We start from the raw sequence: 27339 nt of genomic DNA on the forward strand, positions 1-27339 counted from the left end.
CTTGCTGCTAGGATGCTTGGAAAACTCGGTGATACAGTTCGAGGCCCGTCCCTGAGGAAGGGCAGGAGGGGCGGCAGCCCTGGGTCTAGGGAAAAGAGCTCTGATTTCATAGTGAAATGCTAACATTATAGTATTGTAATACATTAGCAACCAAGTTTGATTCAATTATCTCATAATTTTAGGGATATTTGATATGATGATAACAAATACAAACAACTTACATCAGAAGCTGCTTCAATGGGGGATACAATAGCTAGATTCAACGGAGAACGGCAACTGTGCTTCAATGGTAAACGTTGAATGCGCTTCAATAGAGCAATTCAATTGGTTGGATGCCTTGGATCCCTATAAAAAGCCATGACCCATGAAGTGTGGTTAGGATGAGTTTTCCTAAAGAAAAATGTTGTTAGGATGACTCTTTTGTCGTGGCCATTTTGGCAAATTAATTGTGTCATGTGAAGTGTGAACTATGCAATTGTATAGGTAGTGTTACTTTTGCGGTTTTAACATTAGCTGACGGTCACCTACGTACATTTTATTATAAATACAGTTGCAGACTAGCAAGTGTAGAATTGTATGAGTTAGTTAATTGTATGAGTTAGTTATCTGTGTAAAACAGAAAATTTATTAGTGAATAACTTTAGAAGTGACAACTTTAATACTTTTTTTTTTTGGAAAAAAAAAAACCAATCTAGATCAACCGATGAAATTTCCAAAATGCAAGGAGGGATTACATTACTCCACACCCATTGGCCAAACTCCCATGGTTGAAAGTAATTCAATTTATGTGCTACATTTACCCCATCGCTTTACAAAAGAACATGAATCACTAGAAAATTAGACGAAAAAAAATCTAGAATATTATTTATAATCAGATGAAAGGAACTGGAGGCATACAAACGCTTCCTCATTGCCTCAATCACCACCAAATTATCACTGTCGATCCCAATGCAGCTCATACCCTTGTGTCTCGCAATCTTCATGCCCTAAAATACCGCTTTCACCTCTGCAATCTTAGTCTCTCATTTTTCACTCCACTACACCGTAGCTCCCAAAGCACCACCCCCTCACTATTCCTGCAGACTGCACCCAGCCCCGTCCCCACCTCCCCAAAACACCAGCATCAACAATAACTTTAACCACTTCAAAGCATAGGCAACAATTTGCTCAACATTCAGATTTTCACCCTCAGTCATCCATTTTTTCCTTGCGCCCCACATAGCCCAACAATATGGTAATTAAACTCACCATATCCTCTCCAAAATTACCAAAACAATGTTCCCACCAGTCACCCATACTACAAAGAGAGTGAGACAAAACCATAACTGCACTTACTCCAAAATCCATTCTTCTTCTCTTTGGCAAACACCACATGCTAATAGTCAGGGCACAAACTAGCTACAAAAAAAATAGCTTTAAAATCTTATGTGTCCAAAAAAACTAATTTTCTAATTAGCTTACCATTGGAGTTGCTCTAATACTCCATCTATTCCTTTTATTAGATACATTTTGACTTTACACCCTAGTGTCCCAACCAGTCCAGCGAACACCGTACCCACCCAAACCGTAATTCTAACTCTCGAACCCCACTTATTTGGCGAACTCCCACCCAAACCCCAACCCTTACACTCAAACAACAATTATGTGGCGAACTCTCATCTAACCCTAACCTAGCCGATCGATCGAACCCACACAACTCCTACCCACCCTAGTCGGCACGAACCTATGACCACCAAGCCCTCCACACAAAACCCGACACCCCTATCTTTTTATTATAGTTAAAATTATAAATCATCTTTCATATTTAAAATTAATATTAAGATAGACACTACTAGAAAACAGCTAATCAACGACAGAAATAATCCCTCGGAATGTCATAAAATTCCATCGGAACACATCGTCGCATAACATTTTGTAGGAATTTGACTATATTACGAGGGAATTTTTGTTGGAAAGGTCCATTTCAACGGAATTTCCGACGGATTTTGTTCTGTCGGAGTCAAGTTTGATTAAATGGGAAAGTCTGTCGGAACATTCCGACGGACGTAATTCCATCGTTGTTACAATCTTCCGACGGAATATTCCGTCGAAAACAACTACGCTTCCGACGGAAATTCCATCGGAAACAACTACGCTTCCGACGGAAATTCCATCGGAAAGTTTAATAAAAAAAACACAACCCACACCCACTGCCCCACCACCTAACCCACCACCCCACCACCCACCACTGCCTAGATCCTTAACCCACCTCAGCTCCCTGAAAACCACCATAACCCACCCTTTTAACCCACCCACAACCCACCCCTTAACCCAGCCACAACCCACCCAGTAACCCACCCTTAACCCAACCCACCGTCCACCCTATAAGCTACCCTTAACCCCATCCCCTTAACCCACCCACACCCTTTACCCCACCCCTTAACCCACCCACCGTAACCCACCCTTAACCCCCACCCCATAACCCATCACCGTAACCCACCCTTAACCCAACCCCATAACCCACCCACCTCCCAAACCACCACCGAAACCACCAACATCACGACCACTACCATAAATTTAAAAAAAACAAAAACCGACATTACAAAAAAATTAATTATAATTAAAAAAAGACACATACCTTAATTCAACCACAAAAAACCTCAAAATTGGGTTTACGAGGTCAAATTCGACCAAGAAAAACTCTAAATCTAGAATCTTCATGGTCGAATTTGAGTGAAAAACCTTGTGTTCTTGATGTTGATGGCGAAAATGACGGTGTTGGTGATGTTTTTTACCTCGGCGTTGGTGGTTAGTTAAGAGAAGTGAAAGAGGAAAAGAGGAAGGACAACGAGAGGGAGAACGAAAGTTGGGACGTTGAAGAAGGAGAGGAAGAGAAGAAGGATGGAGAAAGAGAGAAAGAGAAGAAGGAGAAGGAGAAAAGGTGAAATGAGGAAGTCAGGAAGGAGGAGGAGTGAGAAAAATGAAAATGGTGAGTGGTAAGGTGCAGCTGGTAAGTAGGAGGGTCTTAGGGTTTTTTTTATTATTTAATTTTATTATATTACGGAATATTCCGTTGGAAATTTAATGTTCCAACGGAATATTCCGTAGGAAAATTCTTACGAATTTTATTTCCGTAGGAAGTTTGAAATTCCGACGGAATTTTCCGTCAGAACCTTCCTACGGATTTTATTTCCGTTGGAAGTTTAATGTTCCGATGGAATATTCCGTCAGAAAGCCTATATTTTCCTACGGATATATATTCCTTCGTAACTTTCCTGCGAAAATAAAATCCATCGGAATTTCTGTATTTCCGTCAGAAACTATCCGTCGGAATTCGACCTATTTCTAGTAGTGATATTTTGTTTTTAATTAAGTCAATTCTTATTTAATTGAGAGTTAATCATAATATAAGTCAATTGATGACTTGTTTGATCGGTCACAAGTCAAATCTAGTACTTAAATTATTTATGGAATATAGACATCAATGTTAGACTTATTTTTAGTTTATTAAAGTTGACTTAATATTGAAAGATCACCTGAATTTCGACTTATTGCAGTTATTTTTTTCATTACTTTATTATATTAGACTTACCTTTTACTAATTATCTGTATATACATTTCTATTTTACACAAATATTTTCTATACGAGAATGACAAAAAAAAAAAGCAAAATAAGAATGGTGCATTATCTCACCAAGAATTAACACGAATTTTTTTAGTGTGTCATTAAGTATATATTTATTGAAATATATACTTATGGATTAATGATTGTTTATTATTTATTGATGATTACTAGTTATTTATTTAAGTAAATATAAAAATATGATATCTAATTATATTTTTTTTCTAACGGATAAATCATAAAAGAAGATCAAAATAGAAATGTTAATGAAAATGTCCAAATGGTGGAATTAAAGAAATGGAGAAAGTATTTAACAAATTATATAAAATTATTTACGAATTTACAAATTACATAACTATTTAACAATTATATAAATAAATGTTTTTTTTTAATTATCATTTTGCCCCGGGCCTCCAAAATATCAAAAACGGTTCTGTTCAGTTCACCCTTAGGAACAGATCGTGTAAAAGAACTACTACTCTAGGTCTCTCATTTTTGGGTAGTAAACACCTATTGATAAACCTCTTAATCACCGGGATCGAAACCTTGTTCAATGTATCCAGCAAAATTGGTTTTTCCAGAGTTATCAGCTGCAATACAAAGAGTCCAAAGGCATATACATCCACAAGCTCATTGTAATCACCCTCTAATATTTCAGACGCCAATGAAGCGGGAAAATCTTGGGGTTTTGATTTTCTTTGAACAAATAGAGACAAATTTAAATAACCAATTTTCACCTGACTTATATCATCCCCTTCAAGATATATATTCACTAGGTGAAAATACGCATTCCCCACCGGTTCAAACCCCCCATTTCGCACCGGCGGTCTAGATTTAGGGGGTGCTAAAACCCCATAGATTTCGCACCGGTTCAAAACCGGTGGGGAAAAGCACTTTTAGCACCGGTTTTAGGGGTGAACCGGTGGCAATTCTTCAACTTTTCCAACCGGTTTTTACATAGAACCGGTGTCAAAAGTGCTTGCGCGCCTTGAATATTAAACACTTTTGCCACCGGTTCTAAGCAAAAACCGATGGTAAAACCCCCTTTTTTTAAAAAAATATTTTTTCTTTAAATAATTATATTAACAATAATGAAAACCTGTACATCCTTCATTAATTCTACCATCAATATATATTATAATAATAATAATAATAATAATAATAATAATAATAATAATAATAATAATAATAATAATAATAATAATAATAAGAATAAGAATAAGAATAAGAATAAGAATAAGAATAAGAATAAGAATAAGAATAAGAATAATAATAATAATAATAATAATAATAATAATAATAATAATAATAATTATTATTATTATTATTATTATTATAATATTAATAATAATTCTAATAACAATAATAATATAATAATTTCTAAATTGAAATAATAACAACTATACATAGATATTAATTAATAATCCCAAATGCAATACAATGAAGTGTCATATATATTTACAACTCCTTATAAAAAAAAGTGTCATATTTACAAACAATACTAATTATTAATGTAATTAACAAGTTCAAATTAAATTAAATGTGATGAAAGATGCCAACATGTCTCGAACTTCATTAAGTTTCGTGCTCGTCAATGGACCTCCTTTCTGTACCTTGCAAAACTTGTGTAAACAAAAATTATGTTAGAATTCAAGTGTTTTAGGAAGCAATTACCTAGTTAGAGGCGGCTAAGCCTTGAAATCACATTAAAAGAGCAATTCAAGAGTTTTAGGACGCTATTTCATCCAAATTGGCCAAAATAAGGCCTATATGGCTATTAGGTTTCCTATTTTCAACACTTCTTATCAAATCAACTCATTCTTGCTCTTAATATGTCATTATTACCTAGTTATAGGTGGCTAAGGCTTGAAATCACATTAAAAGATCAATTCACGGGTTTTAAGACGCAATTTCATTCAAAATCCCAAATAAGGCCTACATGACTACTAGGTTGCCTATTTTCTACATTTCTTATCAAATCAAATCATTCTTTCTCTTAACATGTCATTATTACCTAGTTATAGGTGGCTAAGGCTTGAAATCCCAATAAAAGAGCAATTCACGGGTTGTAAGACGCAATTTCATTCAAAATCCCAAATAAGGCCTACATGACTACTAGGTTGCCGATTTTCTACATTTTTTTATCAAATCAAGTCATTCTTGCTTTTAAAATGTCATTAATACCTAGGTATAGGTGGCTAAGGCTTGAAATCACATTAAAAGAGCAATTCACGGGTTTTAAGACGCAATTTCATTCAAAATCCCAAATAAGGCCTACATGACTACTAGGTTGCCTATTTTCTACATTTCTTATCAAATCAACTAATTCTTGCTCTTAACATGTCATTAGTACCTAGTTATAGGTGGCTAAGGCTTGAAATCCCAATAAAAGAGCAATTCACGGGTTTTAAGACGCAATTTCATTCAAAATCCCAAATAAGGCCTACATGACTACTAGGTTGCCTATTTTCTACATTTTTTTATCAAATCAAGTCATTCTTGATCTTAACATGTCATTATTAACTAGTTATAGGTGGCTAAGGCTTGAAATCACATTAAAAGAGCAATTCGCGGGTTTTAAGACGCAATTTCATCCATAATGGCCAAAATAAGGCCTATATGACTACTAGGTTGCCTATTTTCTACATTTCTTATCAAATCAACTTATTCTTGCTCTTAACAAGTCATTATTACCTATTTATAGGTGGCTAAGTCTTGAAATCACATTAAAAGAGCAATTCACGGGTTTTAAGACGCAATTTCATTCAAAATCCCAAATACGGCCTACATGACTACTAGGTTTCCTATTTTCTACATTTTTTTTATCAAATTAACTCATTCTTGCTTTTAACATGTCATTATTACCTAGTTATAGGCGGATAAGCCTTGAAATCACATTAAAAGAGCAATTCAAGGGTTTTTGAACACAATTTCATCCAAAATGGCCCAAATAAGGCCTATATGGCTACTAGGTTGCCTATTTTCTACATTTCTTATCAAATCAACTCAATCTTGTTCTTAACATGTCATTATTACCTAGTTATAGGTGGCTAAGGCTTGAAATCACATTAAAAGAGTAATTTACGGGTTTTAAGACGCAATTTCATTCAAAATCCCAAATAAGGCCTGGCTATTAGGTTACCTATTTTCTTCATTTCTTATCAAATTAACTCATTTTTTCTCTTAACATATCATTATTACCTTGTTATAGGCGGCTAAGCCTTGAAATCACATTAAAAGAGCAATTCAAGGGTTTTAGGACGCAATTTCATTCAAAATGAACCAAATAAGGCCTACATGACTACTAGGTTGCCTATTTCCTACATTTCTTATCAAATCAACTCATTCTTGCTCTTAAAATGTCATTATTACCTAGTTATAGGTGGCTGAGGCTTGAAATCACATTAAAAAAGCAATTCAAGGGTTTTAAGACGCAATTTCATTCAAAATCCCAAATAAGGCCTACATGACTACTGGGTTGCCTATTTTCTACATTTCTTATCTAATCAACTCATTCTTGCTCTTAACATGTCATTATTACCTAGTTATATGTGGCTGAGGGTTGAAATCACATTAAAAGAGCAATTCAAGGGTTTTAAGACGCAATTTCATTCAAAATCCCAAATAAGGCCTACATGACTACTAGGTTGCCTATTTTCTACATTTCTTATCAAATCAACTCATTCTTGCTCTTAACATGTCATTAAACAATACACAATTTAGTTCAAGAACAACATCAACCGAGGACTATTCAAGACTTTCTCCTAATGAGAAAGCCTTGAATGGGTATCTAGGCATATGATGATGCAAGAATTTATATATATTGTTGTATTTAGTTGTCATTAAACAATACACAATTTAGTTGTAATAGCATGAAAAAACTTTCATTAAATGAATCAAGAAAAAGGAATATAGACAAAGTTTATAATTCTTACCACTACAGCAAGTACAATGGATGTATTCCTTCTAACTTCCCACTTGAGCTAAATATGTAGTTTTCAAGCTAAACTTGTACTTCAATTCACATATGAATCTATAAAAAATTAAAAAGAAAAAACAAAAGTTAGTAAGTAATTAATACCTACATACATTGCTAAAGAATAACGCATCATTAATCAAACTAACAATTGTTAATCACTAATTTTTGTAAAATTTTGAGTAAATAATGTAATTCCACTAATTTATTCACTAATTTATAACACAATTGCTAATCACTAATTCAACCACATAATATTTTCTTAAGATATAATAGACAATACTTGTATTAATTTTTTTTTAAAAATTAAGAGTAAATAATGTACGTAATTCCACACTTCACTCATTTTCTTATTTATTTTAGTTTAACATTCTTTTAACTTTGTTTTATTATTTTATTATATTATTTCCCGATAACCCCCTTGTGTTTACTTGGTTGTGTAGGTGGTCGGTCAAGGTTCGAGGCTCGAAATTGAGCAAGAGCAACAAAGACTACTAACCTATTCTGCTCCCCTACCTCCCCCTTGCTGCCATGTCACCTTCAAACCAACACAACTCCACCAATTCGCACAAACAACCACGCCTCACCTCACAAACCCCACTATCTCCTGTTCTGCCAACACACAGCAACACCAAGCATCAACCACCACCGTCACCTCTCATCCCCAACAAAAGCTCAAATCCATTTAGGATAATGAAACACTCTATATACATTAGCTTAACCAAACCCAATAGTTAATGCATTTTATAAATCTATGGACTTATCCTAATCTTCAACTTAGGAATCCAAATCAAGACCAAATATCAATATGCATATGCATTATCAGGTTATCAGTCTATCGATTTCTCTGAATTCTCTACAAAACAAGATAAACTAAATGAAATTTACTATTATATCAGGCAAACATTATTCAGTACTTGTTACAAATCTGATGTCTCTTCACACTAACAGATACTCCAAAAGAATCAAGGCCAAACTTCTCTAACGAACTGGGATTCACAAGGAAAGGGCAAAAGACAACGTTTATCTACAGATGAATGTACAACAAACTACTCAGAGGCATAAATCTTAAAGGTGTTGGAGGAAAACAACATATTGTTGAATGCACAACTCGAATGTCACAACAGCAGGCGAGCAGACAAACCCTATAATTATGAAATTGAAAAGCAAATCAACGACTAACACTAGATTTCGAAGGAATTAAATAGATTAAGAAGACCACAAAATAAATCTTACCTCGAAGCTGCTTCAATGGAGGTGAGAAAGCTCAGACGAATGCGCTTCAATGGAGGTGAGAAAGCTCAGAATGCGCTTCAATGGAGGAGAGCTATGGAGAGAAAAGGAGGTGCAGTTGCGCGGCAATGGAGGTGAGAAAGCTCATAATGCGCTTCAATGGAGGAGAGTTATGGTGAAAATTCGGAGCTATGCGCTTCATTGAAGGAGAGCTATGGTGAAGCTAGGCGAGAACGAGAGAAGAGAGAAGGTGGAAAAGCAGAGGGAAAAAAATTGAAGGAAGAAGAAGATTTTCACGAATTATAAGGCGGGTTTTTGTTTAATTATCCGCACTGGTTCGAACCGTTTCTAAATACCTTTTTCCCACCGGTTTGGTTAGAACCGGTGCAAAATCCATTTCTCCTTCCTTTTTTTTTACAAAAAAAAAAAAAAATTCTGCACCGGTTTAAACCGGTGCGAAAAACAAGAGTTTATAAGGAACTGGTGGGAAAAGTAAAAATTCAAATCCCGCCCATATCTTTTCCCACCGGTTTTCAAGAACCGGTGCGACAAGGGGGGTGCGGATTTTATTTTTTCTACTAGTGATTCTGGCAGCTTAAGTTCCTATGAATGATCATAGGATCATATGAATGTAGATAATGCAACCATTTAGAATCTGTCTGCACCAATTTTTGATGTTATGAATATTAACAGCAACATATTCCCTAGCAAATTCAGACAAATTACGAGTCGGAACAAATTGAGTTATCGTATTGAAAAATTTGGATTGGGTGTTGACCCAACAATCAACATAATGCACAATATTAGAGTGTTGTAAAGCCATCAAAAGAGGTTTTTCAGCAGCCAAACAGTTTAGGTACATACCTCTGATTCTCAAGCATTTCATCGGATAGCTTTGAAGTACTCCAAGAAAATTCCACAGAGTCCTCTGTCATATAGCCCTTGTATAGTGTTTCCCGTGCATTTTCAGTCCCTGCTATAATGATATTATTGAACCTCACGTAGCCAAACTCGACAACCATTTGAGGAACTTCTTGGTTTCCTTCTTCTGAACTTGAGGAAGAGTGGAAGACATTTCCTCCTCAATTTTGTTTTCGTCTGTCCGTGATGATGCTGACGAACTCGAAGAAGCCATTGTTGATTTTGTTACACAAACAAAAGATTTATAATTGAAGAGATGACTCTGGTTTTTTTTTCTGTTGATACGATAATGAAGGGATATGTTTAGAAAAAAACCAGAGAATGATTTCTTTTGTTTATCGTTGATGAAAAGCCGAGAATTATTTGAATAAAAGGATAATTCTTGGAATTGGAAATGTAGAATGGGATAGTGATGTAATAGTGGATTGCTTTTAATAATGGTAGTTTTTGGTTGTTGCAAGTTATCCTAACGAATTTATAAGTTGTAGAAGTTCAAGTAAGTCGGTTATCAAGAACGTAATTTCCCTTTCTTGATTTTTTTTTTTTTAAAAAAAAATTAATCAATTTCTTGAACTCTTTTTTTTTTTTTTTTTTTTTTTTTATAAAACTTTATTCAATATCTTAAAATTTTATTCTAGAGTAAATGAATATTTTGTATTCCAAATTCCCAAAAGAATAAATCATTCGCAATTGAAAAACTCTAGTACAAGCACAGCAGCAAGTAAACTAAGGCCACTGAAAAGCATATAACATAGGAACACTAATATTGAACTCTCGAATTGTTCAAACAAGACATTTTAATCTTGAGGTACAAAAGCCAAGGCAAGGAACAAGGTCTTTGCTAAAAGAACATCAGAAAACAAAAAAGGAATCCATAGTTCTACTACTGGTAAGACCTAGAGCATAGTAGCCTCTACATTCAACATGTTATTATTTTTTTGTTTTCCTCAACTTGAACACAGTTTCTAAATCATCAGGTGATTCAAGCGGGAAAAACTGCATTCCCCATTCGTAGGCCAGAGGATGGTAATGTTTTACGCTTCACAGGTGCTGCAGGAGGCTCCACTTGAATAGGGATCTAGGCTGACTGAGCTCGAGGAGTACAACATTGCATAGCATTTGATTCAGGTGCAAACAAACTCTAGTCAAGGCGAAGCTGACAGTTCTTTCCAAGTGTTTACCGCCATCGCACAAAGAACAACGTCCTGATTATCACGCCTATAATTTGCATCGATTATCTCAAAGTGACAGAGATACATTAAATACAAGGTGGTTTTCTTAGCAAGGTTTGTCTCAAATAACTCTGAATCATCACAAGAATCATTAAAGAGACATTTCATGTCGGTTATGTTAGGGGAGGTGCTAACTATCAACCACGAGAAAAGTTTTCAGAAAAGCACAAAGTTCTTATTTCAGCAACAATAGTGACATTTTTATTCACCACGACTTGCTAATAGGCCTTGTAATCCATGCACACATGATACTTGGGAATTTCAGGTCTAAGAATAAGAGCCTTCTGCCTATCAGTAACTTTGCCTCTTGCTGCAATGCACTCAAGCTTTTAGCTGTTACCATAATATATATGCCCACATTTCTGATACATGTGAAGCCTATCGGCTGTGAAATCATTGGCACAAATACCACGAGTCTACTAGTGTCAATGAAAGCATGCACTACCAAGACGCAAGGGGTAAGCTTCCTCCCTCCCCTACTAAGAATGAACAAGGAAGCTTGCCAACATCCAAATAAATGTGAACAGTTACAGTACAGCGAGCAAAATCTAAAAATTCATAAGCAGGAAGGCTTAGGAAAATAGGCAATCAGTAATTTTATCTAAGAGTTGCTCAAAAGAAATGGGTATTGTATCTAGATAGCGATCCATAACCTTAAACAGGAGAGGAGGGTTTGGTTAAGCCTAACAAACGGATCAAACTGAACAGCTTAATATGTTTTGCCCATGGATCTAGGGGTTTAGCAACAAAGAGGGATATGGTTTCTACATCCTTAGTCTAATGACCTACCAACCAATGAAGAAGCATGAATTTTTTTTAAGCGATCTAAACACTATAATTATAACGCCAAGGAAAAAACTTCGATAAATTTGAACCCAAACTTTATATAGATAAACCAAAATAATACAACCTCAAAACTGAAATAATAAATTATAAACCAAAACCCAAAATATTGAAGCAATACACCAATGAGGCAATGTTAACATATACATTTGACGAAAGCAATAAGCACAACCATTTAAGCACATAATATATAAAAGAGAAAAGGAGAAACATCCTTTTTCACAAAAGCCAAAAAAGGCATTAAGTTAAGGGGTCCTTTGGTTTACACAGGGTAAACATAATGGAATAAACAAAGAGAAAAGAAAAGAATGAATGAAATTACCTTAAATTTTCTATGTTATTTGTTTTAAAAACGAAGGAAAACACTACCACCAATCCAATCACCACACCACCACCACATAACTACCTCATTTCTTTAGTTCCCACCATTTCTAGCCACCACCCAGCCACCCCACCACTCAACGCACCTCCTTCACCACTCGCCACCCTTCGCCGCACCTCCCCCGCCCCTCGTCGTCGTTCCCCGTGCCCGCAGAGCTATCCCCTCCCCTGAAAAAACCTTCCCCAACCCCGCAAAACCCTTGAAACAATTCCCTCTCCCCGTATAACCGTCGGTTGGCTCTCCCACCACCCTCAAAACCCCGTGTAAACCTAGTCGCTTCTTATTCTTCCTCCTCACCCACCACCACCACCACCACCACCACCACCACCACCACCACCACCACCACCACCACCGTCTTCTGTAGACCCTCACCAACTCGAAAATACACTCCCAATTTCAAATCTCCACCCAAACTTGTTTCAGTGGTGGGCGAGGTTGAGGCGAGGAGTTTTTGTGGTGGGCAAGGGTAAGGCGAGGGTTTTCGGTGGTGAGAGAGGGTGAGGCGAGGGGTTTCGGTGGGGTGGCCAGCTGTTTTGGTGGTGGGGAGTTTGTGGTGTGGTGGCTAGTTTTTCTGGTGGTGGGGAGGTTTTCACTAGGGTGCCTGGTTGTTCCGGGGGTAGGGGAGGGACGACGAGGGTGAGGGGAGGGGTTTCGGTGAGTGGCTAGCTGTTCTGGTGGTGGGGAGGGTGGTGGTATGGTGGTGTGATGGTAGCTAGGGAATGGAATGGAAATGCCTAGGGCGGTGGGGAATCAACTTGAAGGGATTTAGGGGGAATGGGGAAGGTAAAGGGAATGGGGAAAATGGCCTAACAAACAACAACAAAGGAAATGATTTCGATTGATTCCCATTCCCTTTGATGAATACCCCCAACCAAACGGCCCCTAAATGTTTACATGCACTGTAAAGCATTCACAAAAGCTAGCGTACTAAATATCACACAGCAATAAGGTAACAACCATCTATTTTAAACTTAATAGCAACATACACCATGTCTCTAATACGTAGAAAACATTACTAATAGATAGATTAGACAGAAGTACAAAAGGAGCTAACAACTCTTTTTTAAGAGCTACAAGCCAATCGTCCTAGAAAGAGAGTCCAAGCTAGACAAAATTTGTGCGCTTGACAACCATTTCCAATTTTGATAAACCAATAACCAAAGGGGATGAGTTCCTTACACTAGACGATTCTGCATAAGTGGAAGGCTAACTAACTCGTTGCCTCATAGTTTGATGAGACAAAGTACAACTCTGATCCACCTCCCTTTTCACAAACCCCTTTCCTTTGGGTACAACACAAGGACCAGATTACGTAGGCCTCATACTACGAGAAGAAGCATTCTAAATAGAACTCTTACCCACCTCCATTTTCACGGACCCCTTCCCTTTGGGGTATAACACAGGGACCAGAGTGCAGGGCACTGTCTTGCTTCTAAAGGTGAGAATTTAACGCTAAGTACCTCCCCCCTAAGCTAGCACACTTTATATCCATCCCTGATATAGCACCAAAGTTTGCATCAACAAGCTCAAGATTGTATTTGTTGACCAGATAACAGACTGCCTTCTTTGTAGCCTAATGCTCTGTGGCTCGAGCCTTAGAGCAAGGCTCACTGACAATACATTCTAACCCGCTCTATCACCACAGTCAACTGTAACCCAACCCAAAAAACATGACCCTCAACCCAAACTGTCTTAATTGTAGTAAGAAAAGCCTTTGTTTTCAGAGTCACCACATGCAACACGCCAATAGAATCAACTAAAACATGAGGACTGACATCTGCTATTTCCTCCCTAAGTTGTGACGCAGGCTAGGTCTTATTACACCCTTCTTTTCAAGAAGAAGGTTTGCACATTTATGCTTGATAAGCTTTCCACAAAGATCATACATTTTGACTTTGTCAGATGTGAAGTCAGCCACATGCACCTTGAAAACAGTCTTCAGTTTCTGAACAGCCTTTTGAGCAGCTCGTTCATGTGATTCATCCATTGTCTCTGCCTCCCCACCCAAAAAACCTAGGTCAGCCTATAAAGACGAAGGCACTGTTCCTAGACTCAACCACCAAATCATAGGTTGGCTTTCAAAGCCCAAGGTAATCAGTTATCTGAACTAAAAGCAAGTAAAAAGGAATGCACCCTTTGGTCAGTTCTAAAGCCATAACCTATAATTGGTAATAAGCATGCTCAATGTGGTATACGTGTACTAAACATCTGAAGGTCACTAAGACTGATATGGTAATCATAATAGTCAAAGGAGATGAGGAAAATCACAACAAATGGAGGAAACAAGAAACAATTACTAATGATCATGGACATATTAACAGAGAGCACCCAAAAAGGAGAGAAACCATACCACAACATAATAGTCTCCTACAAAGCAGCAAAACAAGTCTTCCCAATTGAGCTCTACATGATAAATAAACGCCCTCATTAAAGCAGACGGCAACATTTTTAGACAAACAACAATTAGATACTTTCGAAAGAAAAGCAAAACCAGGATAAATTGTTAACCACATTGATTGGTAAATACAAATGCTTTCTTGTATATTAACCAAGCAGCACACATTCACAATGACCTCTAAAAATGTTAACCTCGAGGAAGTGTAGGGGTCGTGATGTTATATAAAAATCATGACAATGTTAACACAATGTTCCAAAGCAACAAAAAACAACCAAACTGATAATACCACCCCATAACTTTTATATTCACAATTAAGAGCATAGAATCCCCAGCATATGCTATGTACCAATTGTAATCGATCTCAACAAACAGGTTGGCTAGCGCCATTACAAGCAGACATGATCCTAGTCAGCCTAAACAATAACAACACTTAAAAAGGCTAGAAAAACAGTAATAAACCAAAAGCAGAGATCAACTAAAAATTTTCTAAAAGGGAACATAACTAAGAACAATAAGAAGAAACCAAAGGCTGATTGCAAAAACGGGCAAAGAAATTCTGAAGAGCAAACTGAACCAAAAATAAAAGCACAGCCCTTGAGAAAAGGCCTTTTTTAGAAAAAAAAAATCTCTGAAACTACAAAACCTAAATGGAGTCAAGCATTTTGAAACTAGCCACATTGCCAAACATCAAGAAAGAAGCAGCAAAATGTACTAAGCTATTGCTTAGTCAAGCTAATCTAAGCACAGATTAAGAACATCAACATATCCCAGGTAAATTAACCATATTCAATTACACCATCAATCAAACCCACACTTTTAAATGATTAGCAGAACAATAATCTGTCAAAGCATTCATGTCCATTGCAAAATCAGGCTTTGTGCGTTTTTTTGTCCAAGGAAAAAAAAAAGCAATTAATTAATAAGCATTTACGATAACCCAAACCTGAATCGAGAAGAACGTCGGCCATAGTGACTGATCACAACCGTAACCAAGCAATTTGCGATTAACTACGGACATCCTTAAGTATCAATAGCTGGCAGCAACAGCAACAATGACCTCAAGCTGACAATTAACTACGGACTCTTCTAATTCCCCACGTTTCCGACCCGTAAATCTCTTTTAGTCACTGTGAGAAACGTTTTTGTTTCTCACAGTGACAGTTTCGTAGATAAAATGTATCACCGTGACTAAAGTGGTACAATTTTATCATCCATTTCGTAAATAAAATGTACCACTAAAAAAGGTACATTTTATTTACGAAACTGCCACTGTGAGAAATGAGTAATGGGGGCGCCCTCGTTTCCGACCTATAATGAGGGAAGAAAGTCCTTCCATGGCAAAAATTCTCAAGGAAAAAAATAATTAAGAGAGGCAAAGCAATAATTTCAGGGAAGAAGAAAATAGGTTTGTGCGTTGGGTTGGTACGTGGTAGTGTGTTAAAACTCTCCTTTTAAAATTGGTTATTGCTTTGTCTACCTGGGATCATGACTTTATTTGCTGGTGTGATATGGAATCTGTTGAGTCGGATTTACCTTGTTACATAGCAGATCTAGGGGATTACATAAACCTAACTTTGAATTTTAGCAGTGTTCAGGTTGTTTTGATAGGTTTCATGTTGTCACCTTTAGAATTTTAAGCGTCTTATTATGTGATTGGACGTTCGGTTTTTCTTGGAATATCATGATTCAGTATGGTTGCTAGACATTTGGTGACGACAACATTTGTATAATATGCATTAACACATTTGTATTAGAAGACAATCAATTAACATAACAACCACCTTTTTTGGATGCTGGTTTCCTTTTGGGATAATTCTACGTGTTCTGTGTCTTATATTTTGTTCCTACCTCTGAGTAAATTGTTGATTTACTATGAACAGATCAACTATGAAGCCTTGTTTTGCTGTCTCTAGGAAGCTCTTCCGTAGTTGTGGTATGGTTTGTCTCTTTTTTATTGTGCTTTCTGTTGGCTTTGTAGTATTTTCTTAAGTGTATGTGCATGCTTATAGGTAATTGTATGTAGTGTATGTGCTATTCTGCTCTCGTAGTTATTTTGGGTGCATTTGCAATAGCTCTTGATAATTTAGCTAGTGACCTAGGTCACCCCTTTTAGTTCAGCCATATTTTTTCACATTTATGTGCAGTTTGGCTAAGCGATTATGTGTTGCCATTCCTCAGTGTCTTCTTGTTCAATTCCTTTCTTCCGTTGTACTGATCCTGTTTTCCTAGTCCTTTTATGATTTTTTTGTCGGCCTTAACTTTTATTGTTCATTACATTTATACTATTATACTATTCTCAGCATGATTATTGCTGGTTACAGCCTTACAGGTTATGGTTGTAGAACCGAACAGAGTCTGCATTCCTTTCCTACCGCTTTTAGTTCAGTATCATACCATCACTTAATTCCTATGTGTTCTTTTTCTATATTGCTTGACTTCATTTTAATTTACTTTGATTCTGTAGAGTACATGATTATATCACAATCTATTTTCTGTTTTCGAAGGGGCTATGTCTACTTTTTTGTGTGCTGAAGTTGTTTAATTTTTGGTGTTTAATTTTTGTGTGCTTACTAGAAGTGTATATGACTATGACATTCAGGATGGGCAACCATTAACATCTGTATCAGTCTTTACAAAGTTTGAAGGAACTATTTGTTTTATATTTTGCTGCCTGCTAGCTGATTAGGTTGTATTTTGGTTTATGTGGTTAGTTTCACAAGTTCATGGCTACAGTTACTGTTTGTTCGATCTCTGTTTGTTCTCTTTGAATTTGATTAATTTCTTGGATAATGTTATGCCCTTTTTTGTTCATAGTTTTTTTGTTTTTGTTTTAACCTAATGTGGATGAAGGGCTAAGAAGTCAGGAAAGAAAAGCCAAACTATATTTGATAGTCTTTTTATCTTCTCAGATAGTATTGTGAGCTGTCTTTCTTAGTTAGGGATGTAATCGGGCAGGTCAAATAGGAGACCCGCTCCATCTCCCGTTGGATGGATCTTGGTTTGGCGGGTGATGGGGCGGGGATGGGGATAAAAACCATACCTGTCATGGGTGATGGGGCAGGGGTGGATTTTAGGTTGTACCTGTCCCGCTTTGTACCCGCCCCATCCCCACCTACCCCACTTCGTACCCGCCCTATCCCCACCTACCCCATTTCGTACCCGCCCCATCCTCACATCCATATATTTTTAAAAACAAAATTATATACTTTTATACTATTTTATAAAAAAAAAATTGTAAAATAAAATAGTAAATATTTGTAATACACTTATATTATAAACAAAAAAATGTGTAATATTAACAATAATTTTTTTTCTTTTTGCAATCTTTATTAATTATGAAGGATTATGTATTTAGAAGGCGGATCTTAGGTGGGGATTAGGTGGGGGTTGGGGTGGGGATGGTTTTGGAATTGTATCCGTCGGGGAGGAGATGGGGATAAATTGTAGACCCGCCACGAGGATGGAGATGGGAAAGCCAACAACCGCCCCGCCTCGCCCCGCCCCGCCCCATTGACATCCCTATTCTTAGTTGATTGAGTTTTGGCTCCTTTTTTTTATTAAGCCTTTTAGGTGTAAGAAGATTCGTGATCAGGAATATTTGTCATGTTGTAATGATCAAACTTTTTTTTAATTATCTACTCTGTATAAAAATTGATTAATTTGTTATAGATTTCAGGCTGCCAACTATCTGAATATTAAGAGCTTGCTGGACTTGACATGTCAAACTGTTGCTGTCATGATCAAGGGAAAGATGCCAGAAGAGATCAGGAAGACATTTAAGAATGACTTCACTCCGGAGGAAGATGGTGACGTTCGTAGGGAGAATCAGTAAGCCTTTGAATGATGTCATGGCAATGTGGATTACAATCAAGCCGGCAGGAAGGATGTGTTTGGGTATTCTATGAATGAATATGCCAATGAATTCATGCCTCATGTAGTTGAAATTGAGATTCCTGACTTGGTTTCATCTTTATTCCTCTGTCTTAAAATGTACTTTTTAGTGTTGAGTAGGGGTGGTTAATGGACAAAGCTGCCCATTAATAATAGGGTCCGATTAAAATTTAAAGGGTCTTGACCCTTTAATATTTTAGTGGACAGATTTTCTAAAAGGCTTAAAGATGTAGGGTCAATAATAGACTTTTATTGAGAGCCCATTAATATCAAAGAAAAATTAAAAGGCCAAAAAGAAAAAACTCAAATTTCTGTTCTTTGAACTTTCTCTCTCCTCCATTTTCCCCCTTTCTCTTTCTCTCTACTATATGTTTCTGGCATTTCTGCTCTCATTTGCTCTTCTTTCTGAAATCTGTTATCGTCTCTTTCTTTCTCTACAAACTCTCGATCAAGGTACTTTAATGGCGAAACAACTTCCGGCAACCTCCGACCCCGATCACCACTGCCTTATCTTTTTTTCTCTCTCCTCCTTCCTCTCTGTTTACCATAACAATATCGCTGACAATTCCGTCTCCTCCGCTGCCGTCGCTAGCGATGAACCGATGGCCGACGACGGCGACGATGAGCAGAACTCGAAGGATTTGTCGATGGATAGAGTGGAGGAGAAATTGAGAGACATGCTTTACATTCATAATAAGCGACCGAAACGACTGCTTTCTCCGTCATCCGTTGCCGCTGTAGAACGGCGGCATTTGGAGGAGAGAGAAATAGTTGAAGTTCCGGGTGATGTTGATCCTGTTGCTATTCGGTTGAGGAATTTGTCCTTGTTTATCAGTTGCATGGCTAACCTTGGTTTCAATTTACAGTATTTAATTTAATTTTAGGCACGAAAAATAACATTTTTTCAAAGTTTACATATTTCTGGTTGGGATCAGACTTTCATATTGGCTCGTTAATGGCCGTTTCACTTTTACCTCTGACCCGACCATGACCCGCATGGACCCTGATTCACTAAATATTCATCGACCCGCAACTGACCCGCCCAACTAATGACCTGCCCAGACCCGCACTAACCACCCCTAGTGGTGAGATGAAGATGGATTGTAAATAATAGTAGTCTTATTGAGGGTTGCTGCTTGTGGGTGTCTGCTACTGATGGTTGCTCGATTTTCAGACAGACACACCTTCCATCTTTTAATCATGTATGCATTTATAACTTAAATTTTATGTTTCTGATTTATGTGGATTTAGCTACTATGAGTTGATGTTCTTGCTGCATTTTAAGTTTTGCCTTCAGGATAGTACCTAATCTCCAAATTTTACATGAATTATTAGCTAATACTATTACTTATTTCAGAATTATTCACTTTTGCTAATATTCCTTCACGTAATCAAATATCTTATACTGTTTGTAAAAAGGGTTCTCCGATTTTCTAAGCCAATCAGGCACAGGATTTGTATCACATGCAATCCTAAAGGGCACTGGGAAACTTAAGGGTGCTTCCTTCAATTCATTACAGAATTGTCCAAGGCTTATATTATGTATGCTTTTATATTGTTGTGAACTTAATCTCATTATTTAAGTTCTTCTCAGCAACTTCAATAAAAAGGCTTCAGATCATTTTTTTTTTTTTCATCTTCATTTTCTTCTTGAAACCAATAACTATTCGTTTTCTGCTAACCAATAGAGGTGAAAATAATACAATGTGAACAGTTATCCATGAAACTTAAGTGACTTCTCATATACTAAGTTTTAAAAATAGATACATGCACTCCCCTTTTTAAAGTATACAACTTTTAAAATCATTATTGCAAAAATTAACATATGCAACATATGATTTTTATACTCAAAAGTCTCTCTCCCTCCTCCTCCAACTCTCTCTCTTTTTGGGTTTAATAAACATTGTCGTTCAGGCTAAATTAGTTAAATGTAGATGTTCAAGTCACCTTATGATTGTATGTAGTTTTTCTGATCCCCTTAGAGAAATATTGTAGGTTATGGTTAATAGAAAAATCTATGATTTTCTGTCCTTGATTCGATTCATTGATAAAGATTTTCAAATACATTCATTGAAAATCATAGAGGAAAGCTTTTGTTACATTTCTGAAGAATTAAAAGCGAATTATATAGTACTTAACAAGCATCTTACTAATACAATGTTCCTTTTTTAAAATCAAACACTTACAACTCACAATTAATCGACATAACACAAGTAAAATCTAGGTAGATTACCTAAACTCAAGCAAGCATATATACTTAACTAAGATTTAAAGTGTCTAAGTCACATTTAGTACACTAACATAAAAGTGTATCGTGGAATAGTCTATTTTTATACTAAACTACTAAAGATAATTGATCTTAGAATTTGGCGTGCCAAGAGAATAATGACAGCTTCCTGTTGCCCCTTCTTCGATTATCCTCAGACCTTTCACGCCGCGTCTGCTGTTGCTCTGCATCTTGGTTGTGTCGGCTTCCGTTTGAGGGAGTCCTTGCCTGATCTTGAGCATCATTCGGTCTCTCATGTGCACTTGGAGGAGCATCATTCAGTCTCTCATGTGCACTTGGATGAGCAATTGATTTCTCATGTGTTCTTGGAGCATCATCCTAGACGTTTCCTCGGAAAATAAATCCTGCAGACACCAATCTTCCACAGCAATTGAAGGTGTGCTACTGTCGTCATGAGGTTTATGCTCAAATTCTCAGTAATCATGTTGACAACTTTCTGGCTATCATCAATCCAATAATGGTAGCATTTCGTAATGTTTTCGTGGTCTAACGACCTCAATAATTCAGGTTTGGCACATAATTCCTCAAGATTTTCCATAGACGCTTCTTTTCCTGGTGGTAACCTCACCTTACTCCAAGCTATTTCAGTACCATAACGCTTATCGAACCCCCTATAAACTTTTTTTGACGAGCCTTCTCCTATGAATAATTCATATCTTGCGAATCGCCTTGTTTGATCTGTCTCCATAACCGTTAATCGTTGGCTTGTGAACTCGAAGCCGCCATTACTAATCAAGTAGTAATTAGAAACGAACAACAGGGTATTATTAAGTAGCAAAGGAAAGAAAATTCTTAATAAATCTTATTATGTATAAAAATGAAGGGATAATTTTGAAGGAGAAACAAATAATAGCAATGGATTGATGAAATATTTATAGTGGTAGTTAGTTATAAAGTTTTTACGTTTGTAGGGGAAATCAGTTAATTCGGTTATCAAGATCAAGAAACTTGAAAGGGGGTTTCTTGATTTTTAATTTTTTTTTTTTTTTAAACTTTTATAAAATATATTTCTTTAATTTACCGTTTATTGATAGAAAATTTAACTTTTAGTTGATAAATACTTTGGAAAATAAAGTAAAATGTAACTGAGCTCTCAACTTTATAACATTATAAAATATCTATACAAATTTTGTAGCAATAATAACGTGGTACATTCCTATGATAGTATGATGTCATAATTAGAATTCAAAATTAAATTTTGCTAATAGTCTTTATTATTCAATATTTACTCTTTTAATTGGCTTTCTACTTTAGGGTGCATGTACTACTCTCCCTAAAAATGTATTCATAACTTTTACTAATAATGTGATATTATAAGTATCTTATGATTAGAAACAATACAGTACTATGGATTATTACGGCTAGTGCTATACGACATCAAATGTACACCAAACTTTAATAATAAATGAGTGACAAATTAATCAATATTAACACTTTAGCCCAAAATTACGTATTATTAAGTAGTAAAGCCAATCTTTATTATAAAAAAATTAATAAATAAATAAAAAAAATAAAAAAAAATAGTATAGCCAATCTTTTTGTAAAATTAAAACACATAATTTCTTTACAAAGAAATTTATTAATGTGAAAATCAAGAAATGGTATTTTGGTTTCTTGATTACCGACTTCATCCCAATTGTTATAAATAGATATAAAACCATAATTCTCATTTTTGTTGTCACATTCCACCATACTTTCTTCAATATAAATAAACTCTAACGTTACTCACTTGAACACAAATCATCCTTTTTTTTTGAAACCAAAAACACAAATAATCCTTGTTCACTTTCAATTTCTTTTTTCTTCTAGCCCTATCTCTATTAGATTTGTCACACATGGCTTCAACTTCACAGGGAGGTAACAACAATGATGACAACGAGACGGATTCTAGTGGGCGATACGAAAGGTACAATGAGATCATTGGAACAGGTAAAACGAAAACAGTTTACAAGGGCTACGATAAAGAAGCTGGTACCGAAATCGCTTGGTCTAAAACACATATAACAAAGGATTTAGAAAAGAACGAGGAATTTCTTAAGCTATTATTGTTAGAAGGTGATCTGATGAAGTTGTTAGATCATGAAAACATAGTTAAATGCTATGAATCTTGGATTGATAACGAAAAGAAAACCATTCACATGATTACTGAGTACTTTCCTTCAGGAAATTTACTGCAGTATCTCAGAAAACATAAGTCTGAAGACAATAATGCCGCGATCAAGAATTGGTGTAGACAGGTTCTGAATGCGATAGCTTATCTTCACAGTCAAACTCCGCCGATTGTTCACCGTGACATTAAGCTCGAAAACATCTTTATCAATGAGGAGACAGGAAGTGTTAAACTCGCAGATTTTGGATTCGCGCTAAGTCTTGAACAGGGGACCTGTAATAGGAAATATGGTACGCCGCGTTACATGGCACCAGAGGTTCATAAGGGAAAGGATTATAATCAGCTGGCTGACATATACTCTTTCGGGTTGTGCGTACTAGAGATGGTCACAGGCGAACAACCTTACAGCGAATGCAGTTCAAACATCAACTTTTTATTAATGGTTGCAGACGGTGTTAAGCCTCCAGAACTGAGGAAAGTGAAAGATGGTGATGTACGACTTCATTTATAAGTGTCTGGCTCCTGCATCTGAAAGACCCTCTGCAATTGCACTCTTGAATGACTCGTTTGTTGCACCGAGTTTTTCGAGCATCCTATCAGCAATTTGTTACCCTCTATTATCTTTTATTAGTCAGTTCTTTTATTTTTCTTTCTAGATACTTAGTCTATTTTAGAGTATAGATGCAATTCATGCATATAGTAAAAAACAATTGACTTTCGAGTCAAATTTCTGTATTGACGGTATACTTTGGCTACTCTTCTCATTCTGTTCACTATTGAATTGTACTAAGATGTGTGGTGTGTTATTAAATAAACTTAGTTTGTAATAATAAATATAAATGCCAATATTAGTATTATAATAATTCTGTTTTACGGGTAGATTTTTTGGATTCAATCCCACCCCCAGACCCCCTAATAAATTAACCAAATGATAAGCTAAACATAATGTAAAACATGATTAAGTCCGCAATTAATGTTATAACAATCAAATTAACTTGTTCTAATATTGTTGTAACTCGAGGCATATAGAGTTAGCAAGCCAGAAAATGTGCAAAGCAAGAACATAATGAAAAACATATTATCGAGACCAATTGTTAGAAGTTTACTCTCATTAGATAGTGAATAGGTCAATATTCTCAACCTATTTTTTAATCACGGATATATAATCTGTGTAATTATGTATGGAAAAGTGAAATATATATTCTCGATCATAAGTGCACACATAGAATTATCTAGGTTTATATTATTATGTACGTAAATTATTTGAATGAGAATGCTCTAATTGAGTAGAATTACACAATAAAACGTGGTATCAAATGTAGAATTTAACAATAGACCGTAGTTTTCATCTTAGCATGTTACACAATAAAATTCTTTTAGACCATTAATAATTAGGAAAATTTGTTCAAAAGGACCACTTAAATGGTCTCTTTTGTTTAGAAGGACCTAATAAGTAAAAGTTTGTTTAAAAGGACCATATAAGACACTTGGGGTTGTGTAGGGGGACCAAGTCCAATTTTCAGGCAAGTCAACGCTGGACTTCGACGTTGAACGGCACGTGGCTCATTAAGTTGGCCCAAATTTTTTTTCTTTTTTTCCCCTTTTTTTCCACGATTTCACCCATTTTTCCCCTTAAACCCCAATTATCCCTTTTCCCTTCATTCTCTCTCCTCATTTCTGTAACCCTATATTATATTCAACCCGTAATTTCGCAATTTATTTCCAAACGAATTCATCAGACTGTAATTGAGGATAATGCGCACAAGGTAAGCTTTATGGGTAGACCTATTCAATGCGTCGGGCTGGGCTAGGGTCGGGCTTTATATGAAATGGGTCGGGCCGGGCCAAGCCTTATTCGAATGGGCCGAGCTTGTCCATGGACCATTAAGCCCAGCCCAGCCAAACCCATTCAAAATGTATAAACACACTACAACAACCATGAAGTAAACACAATATAAGAGAATTTTAAAGGGCCTTTCAGTTAAATCAATGTCAATCACCTTCAACTTTTCTTTCCTCCATTTTTACCAGGAAAGTTGAAAAGTTACTCATATTTTCTCTCTCCTCTCTTCTACCATATGTATGATCTCCTTCGTAGCTCCATCGTTTGCACGCTTTTATCTTCGTCGTCAGAAGAAATTAGGATTTCCACTTTCCGACGAAGCGATGATGATGAACCTTAACCTTGTTAATTTCACCGTAAAAGACGACGATGGCACATTCAGGAACAAGGAGAGATTGTTGCTTCTCTTAGCGCCATTATTGGAGTTCAATTGAAATTGGATTCTCAATTTTTTATTTTCTTAACAATAAAAAAAAATCATACAACACTTTATCGCCATTATTATAGTGCCATTGGAGCTCTTAGTGTTTCATTGTCGATCGCCATTGTTGAACTGTCGTTAGGAGTTCTCAAAAGGGACGGCAGTGTTGTATCATTTTGTTTGGTTTTTTTAATTTTATTTTTATTTTTTTTAATAATCTAAAAAAATCAATTGAAAATCCAATTGTGACATTAATATTCAAGTTTAACAGAAAAATTAAGATAAAAAAAGCCTCATAAGAGTTACCCAATTTCTTCCCTTTTTAACTTAGACCCAACCCTTTTAAAAACTCATTATTTAATACCCTTTAAAAGCCCGCCCCATTTAAATATTGGATGGATAAAACCCTTTTATAAAAGGGTTGGGTCAAGGCTTTAAATGGACCCATAACCCATTGAACAGGTCTAGTTGTGGGTTCGTTAGGTGTTTGTTTCAGCTGTTTGGTGGAGGTACGGAGGTGTGTTGGGGTGGTGGCCCGGTTGCTGCCGGTGGTGAAGTGGGAGGAGGATAGTGCTTGTTTGGATATTTAATAAACAAGCTTCTCTCAAAAAAGATAATCTTCATTAGCCATTTAACTTGATGCTTTGACCTTACTAACAATGGCAGACAATAGTAAATGCCATGAATAATGTTTCTGGAGAAAGAAAGGAGGAGAGAGAATGAAAGTGAAAAGGGTTTAATTGCGGTTAATTGGAAAATTGGTGGAAAAAAAATTTAATAATTTTGGGTCAACTTAAGAGTCACGTGCCAAGCACATGACGATCTAAGTCTGCTGTTGACTTGCCTGAAAATTGGACTTTGTCCCCCTGCACAACCTTAAGTGTCTTATGTGATCTTTTAAAACAACTTTTTATTTATTAGGTCCTTTTAAACAAAAGATACCATTTAAATGGTCCTTTTAAACAAATTTTTGTAATAATTAATGGATGTATGTGACCCTGTTAATACATTGCTTCCTAAAAATTTAGGGAAAAGAAATGATACTATAAGAGGGATAGTAAAACAATGAAATATACACCATTGTTTGTCATAATATAAACCAGTACCGTTAATTCAATTAACCAATATGAAGAAGAGTTTTATATATATATATATATATATATATATATATATATATATATATATATATATATATATATATATATATATATATGAATGGATTAGATCATTTTATATTGTTATAATGACCACAATTTTTTAGTTACCATTGAATAGTCTTCCGATAATAAAGGGATGATTTAGTAGACTAAAACAAAGGATTCATGAATTAAAATGACTTGCGGCAAAGATTTGTTTCAATTACTGAAGTCAGTTTATCAAGATTAAGAAATATAAAATGCCATTTCTTAGCTAAAAAAACTAAATTTTCTTTCTTTTTTTTTTTCCTTTTTAAAATGACTAGTTAATACTACGTACAAAGTATGTAATTGACTTGCCCATGACCTAGTGTAACAAATATTTCTAATGGTTGGTCTTAATTATACTCCAACATATGAAGATCTTAAACCGACCTTATGAATGTTGTAAATGGGCAAGATTATCTTTCTGGAGCGTATATATATATGGACTCTAATTTAGTTTTTTTGGATTCAATCGAACAACCCCTCTAATTATTAACCAACTGATAAGCTAACCATAATGTAAAAAAGTGTTTTATGGCCGCAATTAAAGCGATAGCCATCAAGTAAACTTGTTCTAATTAAATCTGGTGCTATGTCAGAAGCTCTAAGCAAAGTCACAAATTTACAAGAAAGACACTTCACAAATTTACACTTCATTAGAGTTGTATTAGTTGCTATTATTAACTACTGAAGATATAACATATGACCACATTGTGTTTCTTAATTGCTTTATTAAGTAGTTTGCTTATTTAAATTTGACTTGCCTTGCTCTCTAATTATTTAAATTTAACTGTGTACATTGTGTTGGTAAGTATGTCGGCACATGTTTATGAAATGTATGAAACTCCCTCAGAGTGTTGCAAGTAAGATTGACGCTTTAATTACTCGTTTTTGGTGGGCGGGAAAGGGGGCTAAAGGGATTCATTGGGTAAGTAGAAGTGTCATCCAACTTCCTAAGAGTATGGGAGGTTTGGGAATCAGAGGGAGTTCAATTATCAATGAGGCTCTCCTCTTCAAGCA

The 27339-nt window shown here is 35.9% G+C and overlaps 2 protein-coding genes across 2 annotated transcripts; one reads left to right on the forward strand and one right to left on the reverse strand.

The window, feature by feature from the left end:
* Positions 1-21077: 21077 nt before the first annotated feature.
* On the reverse strand, positions 21078-21452 carry LOC110735601 (probable serine/threonine-protein kinase WNK4). The gene has a single exon (XM_021915791.1). The coding sequence runs from the start codon at positions 21450-21452 to the stop codon at positions 21078-21080; it is 375 nt and encodes a 124-aa protein (XP_021771483.1).
* Positions 21453-21554: 102 nt separating this feature from the next.
* Positions 21555-23385, forward strand: LOC110735602 (probable serine/threonine-protein kinase WNK6). Its single transcript, XM_021915792.1, has one exon. The coding sequence runs from the start codon at positions 22600-22602 to the stop codon at positions 23383-23385; it is 786 nt and encodes a 261-aa protein (XP_021771484.1). The 5' UTR covers positions 21555-22599.
* Positions 23386-27339: the final 3954 nt, after the last annotated feature.

This window comes from Chenopodium quinoa, unplaced genomic scaffold (genome assembly GCF_001683475.1).
Source record: "Chenopodium quinoa cultivar QQ74 unplaced genomic scaffold, ASM168347v1, whole genome shotgun sequence".
NCBI lineage: Eukaryota > Viridiplantae > Streptophyta > Magnoliopsida > Caryophyllales > Amaranthaceae > Chenopodium > Chenopodium quinoa.